Source organism: Rana temporaria, chromosome 2 (assembly GCF_905171775.1).
Source record: "Rana temporaria chromosome 2, aRanTem1.1, whole genome shotgun sequence".
Lineage (NCBI taxonomy): Eukaryota > Metazoa > Chordata > Amphibia > Anura > Ranidae > Rana > Rana temporaria.
Window position 1 is genome coordinate 104,939,970 of NC_053490.1, and position 14,751 is coordinate 104,954,720.

The following is a 14,751-nucleotide window of genomic DNA, read 5'->3' on the forward strand; positions in this document are numbered from 1 at the left end:
TACTGTGTGTGTGTGGACAGCATTGTGCACTGTTTCTTTTTAATCAGCTTTTAACCAAAAACATTTCTGTATTTAAAGCAAACAACAAATTTAGATATGCAAATTAATCAGACATGGAGGTTATATGAATCAATTGTCACCCCATTTTCGATTATTTGATTGCTAGAAGCTAGGAAGCCAGTATTGCTGAAATCTGATAGAGAGCCACAATTTTCCACAATTGGTGACATTAGGGAAGATGCCAGGAACAAAGTGGTAGGTTGTTGGCTAATGTGGTTACAGTAAGGCAGGGAGTTGGTATGGACTTGCTGGTAGAATGCAACCCCCCCCAGTGAGCTCCAACCAGACATTTCCTTAGGGCAGCAGTTATGGACACTCACGGCTTGCCTCTAGTATTGATTTGACAGAGTCTTTCTGCAGGCTATGTCCTTTAGATTTATTATAAAAGGCAATGCACATGTGGTGGTCCTCTAAAAACAGCTGCAGCTCAATTACAATATTAATTGTTCCTAAAAGAACATTCACAAATGCATACGAATTATTATTTTTTTAGACTTTTGCTAGAACTGAAGTTGCTCTGTTTTCAGTGGAGGATTTTTATTCTATATGTATGCCAAAACAGTATAGAGATCCACAGAGTGCGGCAAGCCTCTTCTCCATTCGTGGGAGAGCACAGAAGACAAATTAGGCATGCAGTGTTAAATATCTACATTTCATTTTGTAAAAACATTTGTGAATGTTACAAGATGACACTTCATATGGGATCACTTTTAAATTTAAACTACAGTGGTCCTTTAAATTGAGTTCCACAGTCACTGAACCACTAAATAAAAACCTGGCGTGGTTCATCAATGACAGGAGGTAATCTGTGAGATTAAACCACACCACCTCCTGTAGCTGTACAGTAACATTTCATTTAGTGCCCATTAACTCCCATTAACAGGCAAGAATCCATCATTTAGTAGTCTTTGTCTGCTTTTTTGTGCAGGCTTTTATTTCCAGTGCTTCCAAACCTTTGATCCCCTGCTAGGTGAGCGAAGGGTTGTGTATGTGTTGTCATTGGGTGGGAAATGAAGGATGTGTGGGTTTGGGGGTGTGGCTCAGTCTATTCACATATTATGTATTATATTTATAGATAATATTTATATAAACATTTCCTTTATATACAGTCAGGAGGTATCTTTACTCTGCAATCATGAAGTTGTTGCAGTCAGCGAATGGTCAAGTTCGGCGCTATCGCAGTCCGAGTCGTCGTACAGAACGACATTCTGTGGACACAAAGAAAAAATAACCATTTACAACAGGAATTCATATGAAATTTCATGTATAAAAGAAAGTTCTTACAACTCAACTAGACATTTCTATCAAGTTCTATAGAGAAAAGCTGGGTGCTGAATTCCAGGTAGTATATACATTCAGCAGACACTTTATTAGGTACACCTTGGTAGTACTGGGTTGGACCCCATTTTGTCTTCAGAACTGCCTTAATTCTCCCTGACATAGATTCAACAAGGTGTTGAGATCATTCCTCAGAGATTTTGGTCCATATGGATATGATAACATCACGCAGTTGCTGCAGATTTGTCGGCTGCACATCTATGATGCAAATCTCCCGAAGGTGCTCTATTGGATGAGATGTGGTGACTGCGGAGGCCATTGGAGTACAGTGACCTCATTGTCATGTTTAAGAAACCAGTGGTGAGATGATTTGAGCTTTGTGACATGGTGCATTATCCTGCTGGAAGGAGCTATCTGAAGATGGCTACACTTTAGTCATAAAGAGATGGACATGGTCAGCAACAATACTCAGGTAGGCCGTGGTGTTTAACCACTTAAGGACCGGACCAATATGCTGCCTAAAGACCCAAGGTGTTTTTACAGTTCGGGACTGCGTCGCTTTAACAGACAATTGCGCGGTCGTGCGACGTGGCTCCCAAACAAAATTGGCGTCCTTTTTTCCCCACAAATAGAGCTTTCTTTTGGTGGTATTTGATCACATCTGCGGTTTTAGTTTTTGCGCTATAAACAAAAATAGAGCGACAATTTTGAAAAAAATTCTATATTTTTTACTTTTTGCTATAATAAATATCCCCCAAAAACATATATAATTTTTTTTTCCTCAGTTTAGGCCGATACGTATTCTTCTACCTATTTTTGGTAAAAAAAAATCGCAATAATCGTTTATCGGTTGGTTTGCGCAAAATTTATAGCGTTTACAAAATAGGGGATAGTTTTATTGCATTTTTTTTTTTTTTTTTTTTTACTACTAATGGCGGCGATCAGCGATTTTTTTCGTGACTGCGACATTATGGCGGACACTTCGGACAATTTTTACACATTTTTGGGACCATTGTCATTTTCACAGCAAAAAATGCATTTAAATTGCATTCTTTATTGTGAAAATGACAGTTGCAGTTTGGGAGTTAAACACAGGGGGCGCTGTAACATTTAGGGTTCACCTAGTGTGTGTTTACAACTGTAGGGGGGTGTGGCTGTAGGACTGACATCATCGATCGAGTCTCCCTAATAAAAGGGATCACTCGATCGATGCGCCGCCACAGTGAAGCATGGGGAAGGCGTGTTTACATACGGCTCTCCCCGTTCTTCAGCTCCGGGGAGCGATCGCGACGGGGCGGCTATAAACGAATAGCCGCGCCGTCGTCCCGGATCGCTCCCCGAGGGAACCCAAACGCCGCATGTACCGGGGGGGGGGGGGGGGGTCCCGATCAGACCCCCGACCCACGTCAAGCAGAGCACGTACAGGTACGTACATGTGCCTGTCCGTGCCATTCTGCTGACGTATATGTACATGAGGAGGTCGGCAAGTGGTTAAACAATCATCTATTGTCCAATTTTGGTGAGCATGTGCGAATTGTTTCCTGTTCTTAGCTGACAGGAGTGTCACCCGTGTGGTCTTCTGCTGTTGTAGCCCATGTGCTACATGGTGTGATGTGTTGTTCATTCAGAGATGGTATTCTGCATAACTTGGTTGTAACAAGTAGTTATTTGAGTTACTTTTGCCTTTCTATAGACTCGAAACAGTCTGCACAGTCTCCTCTGACCTCTGATATCAACAAGGCATTTTTGTCAACACAACTGCCGCTCACTGGATATTTTCTCTTTTTTTGGACCATTTTCTGTAAAACCCAGAGATGGTTGTCTGTGAAAATCAGCAGTGTGTGTAGATCAGCAGTTTTTGAAATACTGAGACCAGCCCGTCTGGCACCAACAACCATGACACATTCAAAATCACTTAAATCCCCTTTCTTCCCCATTCTGATGCTCGGTTTGAAGTTCAGCAAGTCATCTTAAACACGTCTACATGCCTAAATGCATTGAGTTGCTGCAATGTGATTGGCTGATTAGCAATTTGTGTTACCAAGCAATTGAACAGGTGTACCTAATAAAGTGGTCGGTGAGTTTATTTATTTACTATTCTATTACTATTTATGTAAAGTTGACATATTAGATATTTACAGAATATACAGATCCTATTACATCTTCCCTTGCCTCACTACAGCCTACAATCGAATGTCCTTACTGTAATCATAATAAAACTAATTCTCATTTTAGAGAAAATCAAAGTACACAAGTACGGGAAAAACATATAAACTACACAAGCCTTTTTTAACCCCTTTACCCGCTATGGGCTGATTCTGGGTCATAGTAGAGCACAAGCAAGTGCAATCCTGTGACCCACAAGAGAAGTATGGTCAAAAAAGCTTTGGCCATAAGTTTCTTTTAATGGGCATGATTAGTGTGTAATGAACTTCTGCCCGCCAACACTAAACAACCAGCTTTATCTGTGCAATAGGCACATGGCTGTCAATGTTATAGAAGCAGGCTGTTGAATTATTATTTTTTCAGTAAGGTCCCATTTAATTTTCTTACAGCATCCTATGATTTCTAGTAAGGCCCCATACACACGATAGAATCCATCCGCTGAAAAATCCCAGCGAATGGGTTTCAGCGGATAGATCCTATGGTGTGTACACTCCAGCGGATCTTTTTCCGCGGATATTTATCCCCTGGGATGGATTCCAGCAGATAAATATTTGCTGACATGCTAAACAAATCTATCCGCTGGAATCCATCCCAACGGATGGATCCGCTGGTCTGTATAGACTCACCGGATCCATCCGTCCGAAGGGATCCCCCGCATGCGTCGTAATGATTCGATGCATGCGTGAAATTCCTTATATGACAACGTCGCCGCGTCATAATCGCGGCGACGGCGCGACACGTCATCGCCAGAGGATTTCGGCGCGGATTTCAATGCGATGGTGAGTACACTCCATCGCATGGAAATCCGCTCAAATCCTCGAGAGGATTTATCCGCGGAAACGGTCCGCTGGACCGTATTCGCGGATAAATCCTCTCGTGTGTATGGGGCCTTACAGTACAAGGGAACTGCCAAAATATTTGTGATTTTTTTATTGCCAGTCTTTTGATCCGGAGGAGTAGCAACAAGCTGTACACATTACTTTTACTATCCTGCAGCCAATCACCAGCCATGGTGCCAGTGAGCTGTAACTCAGATCTTTTCAGTTTCTGGATCCTCTATGAAATCCAGTACTTACATCCATTTTACATACAGTAACCAATGTTTTTGTATCTGCATGAAATTCAATGTTATGTCCCTGGATCATTTCATCCTATTTTGTTTCCTATAGCTCACCTCTGCTGCCGTTTGTTCGTTGCTAAGCTGTGTCTTCACCTTCTGCACTACAGCTTCTTTTTCAGACAGGCCATCAGACTGGGTCAGGAGATCCAATGGAGGCTCTGAGCTTTGGGATGCAAGGTCTTCTGAGCGCTCATCTGGACGTTCGTCAGTGTTGGTGCTGAGCACATCAGGGGTGACACTGTGAGAGAGATCTGTAGTGTTCCCTTCTTCCCCATCTGATAGGTTTTCTGAACTTGGAGACTGATGCTGGGACATCCCTGCTTGCCACCTGCACAGGACAATGAAACAATCAATATAAAACTGAGCAGGACACTTTAGGTTTTACAACACATTCACCATTTCTCTTAAAAAAAAATAGGAAAATAGTCTTCTTCCTTGAGATATCACATCTACGCAGACCTGGAACAGGTTCTGCTCCTATAATGTGAGTAGCAAGAGCCTGTCTTGCTCTGTGTACTGATGTAATAGAAGGAGCAGGCACAGACATAACATTGTTTAAAGTGTCAGGTCCTGGTCTGTGTAATACTTTCTTCCCTATTCCAACGTAGGCAGAAATGTTACGTTTATCGATTCTAGAAGCTCCTTAAATGAAAACAGAAGTCTGCTTTATTTAACATCGACTTGTCCTGCACTAATGCCCAAAGCCAGTACAAAAGAGTGCAAGGCCAACTGTGACACTATATAAATCCAAATTGAAGCAATAGCCAGCCCTACTTAAACACTATGGCCCGGATTCACAGAGAACGGGTGCACATTACGCCGCCGTAGCGCAAACCAATGTACGCTACGCCGACGGAACACAGAGAGGCAAGCATGGAATTCAGGAAGCCAGTGCTCCCAACACTGCGTCGGCGTGCCGTAGGTTTCGAAGGCGCAGGCCGGCGTAGGTTGAAGTGGGCTTGCCCCATGCAAACACATGCAAATGAGGCGTGACCCCATGCAAATGATGGTTTGAGAGCCAGACAAGTACGTTGAACGAACTGTGCATGCGTCGTGTCGTGGACGCATCCCTGTGCGCATGCTCATAACCACGTCGGAACAACTACCTAAGATACGTCGGATCACTGCCTACGCCATGAATGTAATCTACGCCCATCCAGACACACGTCCAACGTAAAATACGCTGGCTTGTGTTCCCTGATGCAGACCTTTACATGTCTGCTGCTGGGTTACACCTCCTTTATGGGGCTTAACTTTACGCCGGACGTACAACTTACGCGCACCCCTCGTAGCCTGCGTCGGTCGCGCGCAGGTTCGTGAATCGCCGTATTTTCCTCATTTGCATATTTGAATGGCTAATTAATGGCAGCACCACCATGCGTCCGGCGTAAATGTGCGCCCACCCTACGCCGGCGTAGGCAAGTTACGTCGGCGGGATGAAGCCTGTTTTTAGGCGTATCTTACTTTTGTGGGTCCGGCGCACAGATACGCCGGCGCATATTTGCACTTACGTGGCGTATCTTGAGATACGTTGGCGCAAGTGCTTTGTGAATCCGGGCCTATGGGGTTGATTTACTAAAGGCAAATAGACTGTCCACTTTGCAAAGTCCAGTTGCCCTCTGCAAAGTGCAGTTGCTCCAGAGCTTAGTAAATGAGGTAAGGCTTCACTTTGCAGAGGAGTACCCAATCACGTGCAAGGAAAATAAAAAGAACAGCGTTTTTGCTTGCACATGATTGGATGATGGAAGTCAGCAGAGTTTCTGCTCATTTACTAAGCTCTGGAGCAACTGTACTTGCAGAGTGCACAGACTTTTTCCCTTTAGACCCCTTTCACACTGAGGCGTTTTTCAGGAGCTTTTGGCATAAAAATAGTGCCTGAAAAACGGCTCCCCTGCAGTCTCAGTGTGACAGCCAGAGTGCGCTGGCAGGACGTTAAAAAAACTCCTGCAAGCAGCATCATTGGAGCGGTGAAGAAATGGTGTATACACCGCTCCTGCACTGCTCCTGCCTATTGAAATGGGCAGCGCCACTGAACTGCCACTTTGCGGGCAATTTTAACCCTTTAAAAAACGAAAACCTCTGCAAAAACGACGGTAAAGCACCGCCGACGCCCCAGTGTGAAAGCAGTCTAAGTAAATCAACCTCTCTGTATTAAAAGCAGAGGTGTCATTGGCATGTAATTACAAATCTATGTGGAAGCCACACTGCTTCCTCAAGCTCTCTCTGCACAGCGTGGTACCTTACTCTATACTACAAAGCACCCACCCTGGGACATGCACAGCTATAAATTAAAGAGAGGTTATACTAACCAACAAGAAACAACCTGCTTAAAGCGTTTGTTACCCCAACGCTTCATATACCTGATATGTGCCTTTGTTCTGTCGATTAATGCAAATGCGGATAGTGACTCAGACGATCTGTGCATGCGCAGTAGTGAATTCACTCCAGCTGATCTGCCGATCAGCTCACGTGACGCCAACACTGTGCATGCGCAGATCTTCGGAGGCATTATCCGACGATCAGCAAAGCGCGAGTAATCAACAGAACACCAGTCATTGCACTGTTCTTCCTCAGCTCCCCTCCACCATTCTCCTTCACGATACACTGCGCTGTTACCTAGGAGATGGGCTCCAGCTTCTCCCTTCAAAGTGCCAACTGCTCACTCTTTGTATTGCGCATAGTCCAACACAACAACCCTCTTGACTATCCCACTGATCTGTCGATTAATGCAGATGGTCAGATAATGCCTCCGACAATCTGCGCATGCGCAGTGTTAACGTCACGCCAGCTAGTCGGCAGATCAACTGGAGGCGACGTCACTACTGCACATTCACAGATCGTCCGAGGCATTATCCGACGATTTGCAGTAATCGACTGAACACCTGCTGTACCGTGTACTTGTATGAGAAAGTATCCTGTTCTCTTTGTATTGCTTCCTTTGTGTGAAATCCCTGGTGTTCCTGCCAGTCCCCTTGCTTTCCTATTAAAAACTGACCAAACTACAGGAGAGCACACCATGGTCATTTCTCTAGCTATGCTGGGAACTGAGTGTACTCTCCTCCAATGATTAGACATATCCTGAGGCTGCTTCTCCTCCCCCTAGCTTTTATGCAGCTGAGAACAGAGGGAATGTGATCACTTATTAACCACTTACCGACCGCCGCCGCCCACAGAATGGCACGTACAGGCAGATGGGCGTACATGTACGTCCATGCCTTTCCGCGGGTCGGGGGTCCGATCGGGTCCCCCCGGTACATGCGGCGGTTGGAAATCGTCTGGGAGCGATCCGGGATGAGGGGGCGGCTATTCGTTTCTAGCCACCCCCTCGCGATCGCTCCCCGGAGCTGAAGAATGGGGAGAGCCGTATGTAAACACGGCTTCCCCGTGCTTCACTGTGGCGGCTGCATCGATCGAGTGATCCCTTTTATAGGGAGACACAATCGATGATGTCACACCTACAGCCACACCCCCCTACAGTTGTAAACACACTTCAGGGAACACATAACCCCATCAGCGCCCCCTGTGGTTAACTCCCAAACTGCAACTGTCATTTTCACAATAAACAATGCAATTTAAATGCATTTTTTGCTGTGAAAATGACAATGGTCCCAAAAATGTGTCAAAATTTTCCGAAGAGTCCACCATAATGTTGCAGTCACGAAAAAAATCGCTGATCGCCGCCATTAGTAGTAAAAAAAAAAAAAATGTATACAAATGCAGAAAAACTATCCCCTATTATGTTGCGCAAACCAACCGATAAACGCTTACTGCGATTTTTTTTTGTAGAAGAATACGTATCGGCCTAAACTGAGGAAAAAAAATGTTTCTTTATATATTTTTGGGGGATATTTATTATAGAAAAAAGTAAAAAATATTGCATTTTTTTCAAAACTGTCGCTCTATTTTTGTTTATAGCGCAAAAAATAAAAACCGCAGAGGTGATCAAATACCACCAAAAGAAAGCTCTATTTGTGGGGAAAAAAGGACGTCAATTTTGTTTGGGAGCCACGTCGCACGACCGCGCAATTGTCTATTAAAGCGACGCAGCGCCGAATCGCAAAACCTGGCCTGGGCCTTTAGCTGCATTTTGGTCCGGGGCTTAAGTGGTTAAAAAGGGAAAAAAGTTTTTTGCCTTTCATTTTTATTTTAAACGGAATGTTTTTTTTTTACAAGGTGATCGTATACAATAACTTTAACCTCCCTAGTGGTATGATTATTTCCGATTTTAGGTGCTGAAAGCGGTACCATTATTTGAAAGGAAATTTGGCATTTTATATTGTAGGCCTGTAATTTTTAGGAATAACTCACTTAAATCTGACCAAACAGGAGTCTAGTAGGCATCCCGGGTATGACATTTTTTTAAAAACAAAATTATAAATTCTAATATAATAAATAATTATAAATAATTCTAACAAATAATAATATAATTATAATAAAAATTATTCAATAATGTAATCAACTCAAAATCACTGAAATTTGCTCAGTTGCAGAATTGTCGATATCATTATTTTTTTATGACGAATTTCCCCACAAATCGCTATCGCACAATTCTGCAAGTGATTATAATTTATTATCGCTGTTTTCTAGCTGCTCTAAAACCATTTTTGACATAAAGGGACACTTTTGGTTGCTATGGACAATCTACAGTTTGCAGGGAGAAAGAAACGTTTTTATTATATAAAAGTACATGTAGGGCACTGGGCAGACCACTAGGGACAAGGGGGGGTGTATTTTTTACATACAGTACTGTAATCTATAAGATTACAGTATACTGTATGTAAGGTGTTTGTTTACCTTTTTGAATTTGGCGCCGTTATCCGCTCCCGTGCGTCGTAACGTCGCAGGGAACAGAGATCGGCGGCACACAGAGGCACTGTGTGAATCAAGCGAGCACCCGCTCACTCACACAGCGTGGTGGCATCGCTAGATCCAGGGACAAGGTAAGTAAACCCTGCCTATGGATGCTGCGAGGCGAGCCCGAGTCTGACTCGGGGTTACCGATCGCAGCACAAAAATGTAACCCCGAGTCAGGCTCGGGAATACCGCCAGGGGGGGGCAACTACCGAGCAGATGCAACAGCTGACTAAAGCCCTTCAGGCCTCTTTGAAGGCATAACAGCAAGTGAACTTGTCTCTACAGCAGCAGGTACAGGTGTTGGAGAGGCAGATGGAGGCACAAGCTGATGTCTAGACCTCGCCAGCTCTTGCAGAGCACATTACGGAAACGGTCTCTGAAGGAGATATTGAAGCCTGCTTCAGTATCTTTGAGAGAGTTGCTGTATGTGAGATACTGCCCATGGAGCAGTGGTATATGGGCTAACACCCTTTTAAGAGGAGAGCCCCAAGAGGCCTACTGTAAAACTAATCATAGATTATACAATGTTCTTATTCAATTTCCTATAGATTTACCTTCAACGATGTAGTACAAGGGCCTGCCTGATTACATACAAATTTAAAGTGTTTAGGTGTGACCTCATATTATATGGTTTTGATAAATCTAAAGGAAAATTGTACGAGAAAATTGTATAATGTATGGCCAGCCTAAGGCCCCTTTCACATGTATAGATCCCGTGAGGATCCGTACATGTGTATCCGCTTGCTCAGCGGGGATCGCTCCGTTGATCCCCATTGAGCTGGCAGATGACATTGCGGTTCCCCACACACTGTGCAGGGACCGCCCTGTCAGATCTCCGCTCTCCCCTATGGGGGGGATCAGATGAACACGGACCGTCTATCTGTGTTCACCTGATCCGCTCTGCAGATGGATGGAAAAATAGGGTTCTCCCCCTTCTGCAGAATCGGAGCATTGCGGACACTGATGAGATCGGGTGTCAACGGATGTTCATCCGCTGACACCCGCTATCTCATAGGGATTAATGTATGTTCCTTTTTCTTCCGTAAACGGATGGATGAAAAAGCAGACATACAGTCCACATGTGTGAAAGGGGCCTAAGACTTTTGTGGGAAATACAGGTCAGGGTCCATGATCACTTACCTTTGTTTCCTTTCCATCTCCAGCTCACTGTCCACCTCTCCTTCTTCCTCTTCAGAGGACACACCTCGCTTCTAAAAAACAAACAAATTACTTACTTTTCAATGTTGTCTACAGACATTAGTATAAGGCTCCATACATACAAGCGTCAAAAGAAAAAACCTCATGCCCACATAGTGCTCCTCTAATGTTGGGCCTTTGGGAAGGTACACATAGTAATAGTACCTTAAGCATCATATGGGCATTGGCACTGTGGTGTCAATTGCATTGATGGTATCCATCTGTTGGATCCTTCAGGAGAGTAATAAACAGGAAGATGTTAAACAGGCAACAGGCAAAATGCACTTTGCACCCACCACTTTTCTCTATGAGGTTTTGCCTATGTCGTACAAAACTGCACACTAAACGCACACCAGCTCAATAGTCTCCTGGAGGCCTACCTCCCATTTTCCATATAATCCTGCTTGACAGAGGTATTTGTCAAAATAGAATAGATTTTTTAAATATGCCCTCGGATTTTATCAAACTTCTGTGAACTAAAGGTTTTAAATACATGCGAAGAATAAAAGTGCAGCGCCAAGTAAAAAGAGAAGAAGCCTAACCCTGGCCAGGATAGGCTATTGGGATAGGACGGTTAGTGCAAGAAACATGAACATGCGTTTTATACATTTCTTGCCTTTTCCTTTTTTGTGGTGATTTTACGCATTTTTACTGTGTGTGTTCATGTTGGTTTGCACCTTTTGAACAATAAATTTTGTATCAACATTTTTTACACTATGAGGAGGCATCCTCTTTTGTTTTTTCCTTTTCTTTGGTGAGTCCATCCCAAGCCTTTAAGGAACTAGTGATTCATCACTTCCGTTGTCCAGAGTCAATTCGGATTACTACTTCGTGGAGAACTACAGTCCTGAGCTACTGAGAGGAGCTGCTCCCCATTCATTGGGTTGACCAAGCGCACTTGACCCACCAACGTACGGTGTTCCCGGGTCCATCACATCCGGTAAGAGTATTCAATCCATTTCTTGCCTTGTGAATTGGGAATACTTTGGATTTTGTTTCCAGATATGGTGATATTGGGAAGATAACAGTCATCATCTCTCCTACATGCTCTGACGGCTTGATTATATATGGATGGACATTATTTAAATATATGCACTCTCACATGCATTTTTTATGGTGTTTTCACGATTTTGATTATTTGACTACAAAGTGGACTTTATAATATTCATTAATATCAGTTTCTGCAATCATACATGTTTAACGCATGTTCATGTTTCTTGCACTAACCGTCCTATCCCAATAGCCTATCCTGGCCAGGGTTAGGCTTCTTCTCTTTTTACTTGGCGCTGCACTTTTATTCTTCGCATTTTTTACACAATCTTTTCTATTGTTGTGTTGGCTGCCACCTTTTGACACTATATTGGATGAGCGCAGTATATATTTTTATATTTTGTATACGTTTTAAATACATACCTGGTTTCTAGTTACAGCAGCTCTGTAGAGCATTGCTGCTGGTGTCAGATGTTGTCCACCTCTAGCTGCTCTGCCCCCAGAAGTTCTTCCTGAGGGGGAGTCGGGGCTTGGTGGTCCAGGCAGTGAACGGACTGGAGAACATTCTGCACTTTGACTGCCTCTACGAGCCTCTGCTTCCAAAGGGGTACAAAGCAGATCGGGGCTGGAAGAAGATAAGGGGTGTGGGTCACGAGGTGGTGGCTGACTTTGTGGCGTTGGCTCTGGAGTCACTGCTGCCCTCAGGTTGACCATGTCTTTTGCTTTACGATAACGAGGCTTTCCCCGACGACCACGTCCTGGAGAAGGTGGCAGTTTCTGGCAACCAGATGGTGTTGAGGGGGACAGGATAGAGTCTTTAGACACATCAGATTTCAAAATATCTGGCCTGGAAAAAATAAATAAAAAAATGAATCTTGCTTTAATTAATGATTCACTTCTCTAACTTACTGCAACTAAAAATTTCTGATGCAAACTGAGAGAAATCTCACTGGTGATTCCATTAAAATTAGAACCCCCATGGTTGGGTACATGTTTTATCATTGTCTGCAGTATGCAGTTCAGAAAGCAATGCAGCAAAGCAACTAAAATGCAACAGAGATTGTCAAAATACGTATACCAGACTTATATAACAGGGTCCCGATGCAAGAAACCATGAAGGACCAGAGCCCATGACCCATGTAAGGTTCCGCCACTGGTATCAGTATTTTTTTATTTATTTTTTTTATATTTAGTTTACACTATTTTGTTATTATTTATTAAAAAAACATTTTAGGATCCCCGTTGAGAGGCTTTGGTGAATTATCAGGGGTCTAAGCAGACATCTGATATTCCACCTCTAAGGCAGAGAAAGAAGACTGAGGACACAGCCCTCAGCCTGCATGCTCTGGAGATGGGGTCCCTGTATCTAGGGGAGATGGGGTCCCTGTTCCTAGGCGAGATGGGTACCCTATCCCTAGGCGAGATAGGAGTCAGCCATCATCATCCTACACACACGCACAGAGTCAATAATCTCCATCCTACACACAAACTCATCTCCATCCTACACAGTCATCTCCATCCTACACAAAAAAGTCAATTTCTTCCTCAAACAATAAACCCTTCCATCCTACACACATGCACACAGAGTCAGTCATCATCCTACACACACGCACAGAGTCAGTCATCTCCATCCTACACACACACACACACACAGCCATCTGTATCCTACACACACACACAAAGAGTCAGTCATCTCCATCCGACACACACACGCACAGAGTCAGTCATCTCCATCCTACACACACACACACACCACACGGTCATCTCCATCCTACACACAGTCATCACCATCCTACACACAGTCACCTCCATCCCACACACACAGTCATCTCATCCTACACACACACACAGTCATCACCATCCTACACACAGTCACCTCCATCCCACACACACACACAGTCATCTCATCCTACACACACACAGTCATCTCCATTACACACACACACACACACACACACACACACACACACACACACAGAGTCAGTCATATCAATCCCACACACACACACACACACACAGTCAGTCTTCTCCATCCTACACACACACACACACACACACACACTCACCTCCATTCTACACACAGTCATCTCCATCCTACACACATGCACACAGAGTCAGTCATCATCATCCTACACACAGTCAGTCATGTCCATCCCATCCTACACACACACAGTCATCTACATCCTACACACTCACAGTCATCTCCATCCCACACACATACAGTCATCTCCATCCTACACATACACACACACACACACACAGTCATCTCATCCTACACACACACACACACACACACACAGTCATCTCCATCCTATACACACACACACACACACACAGTCATCTCCATCCTATACACACACACACACACACACACACAGTCATCTCCATCCTACACACACACACAGTCATCTCCATACTACACACACACACACACACACACAGTAATCTAATCCTACACACACACAGTCATCTAATCCTACACACACAGTCATCTCTATCCTACACACACACACACACACACACACACACACAGTCATCTCCATCCTACACACACAATCATCTCCATCCTACACAAACACACACACACACACACACACAGAGTCAGTCATCTCCATCCTACAAACACACACACACACACACACACACACACACATTTCTAGGTGTACATGGATAATATTTAGAGATTGCCCACCACCGAGGAAGGGACCCACTTCCGTTCATACAAGAATTCTGACCCCCTTCTGGGAGAAGGAGACCCCTTAACAGGAGGAGTGCATTGGGGTAATCTGAAGGACCCCCTTCAATCAATCCAGGAATACTAACCCTCTTCTTAACAAGAGGATGAGGAGTGAATGGAGGTGATTAGAAAGGACCCATCCCTACAGAAATATTGCCCCTCCCAGAAGGAGACCCTTTAACAAGAGGAGTGCGCGGGAGTGATTCCATCTACAAATACTGCCCCCCCCCCCACCAGGAGAAGAAGACCCCTGAACAGAAGCAGTGCGTTGGGGTGATTAGAAGGTACCCCTCCCATCCATCCAGAAATCAATAATAGGAGATCCCTATCCAGGAAATCCCCCCCCCCC

General features: G+C 44.2%; 1 protein-coding gene across 2 annotated transcripts in view; it reads right to left on the bottom strand.

The window, feature by feature from the left end:
* Positions 1–580: 580 nt before the first annotated feature.
* MAP3K12 (mitogen-activated protein kinase kinase kinase 12) overlaps positions 581–14,751 on the bottom strand; it is a 203,706-nt gene continuing 189,535 nt past the window's right edge. For both annotated transcript variants that reach the window (XM_040340709.1, XM_040340710.1), the window contains exons 11-14: positions 12,089–12,512; positions 10,619–10,689; positions 4,679–4,952; positions 581–1,268 (exon numbers count right to left, since the gene is read on the bottom strand). In XM_040340709.1, coding sequence (XP_040196643.1) covers positions 1,194–1,268; positions 4,679–4,952; positions 10,619–10,689; positions 12,089–12,512 — 844 coding nt within the window. In that variant the 3' untranslated portion in view covers positions 581–1,193. The remainder of the gene's footprint in view (positions 1,269–4,678; positions 4,953–10,618; positions 10,690–12,088; positions 12,513–14,751) is intronic.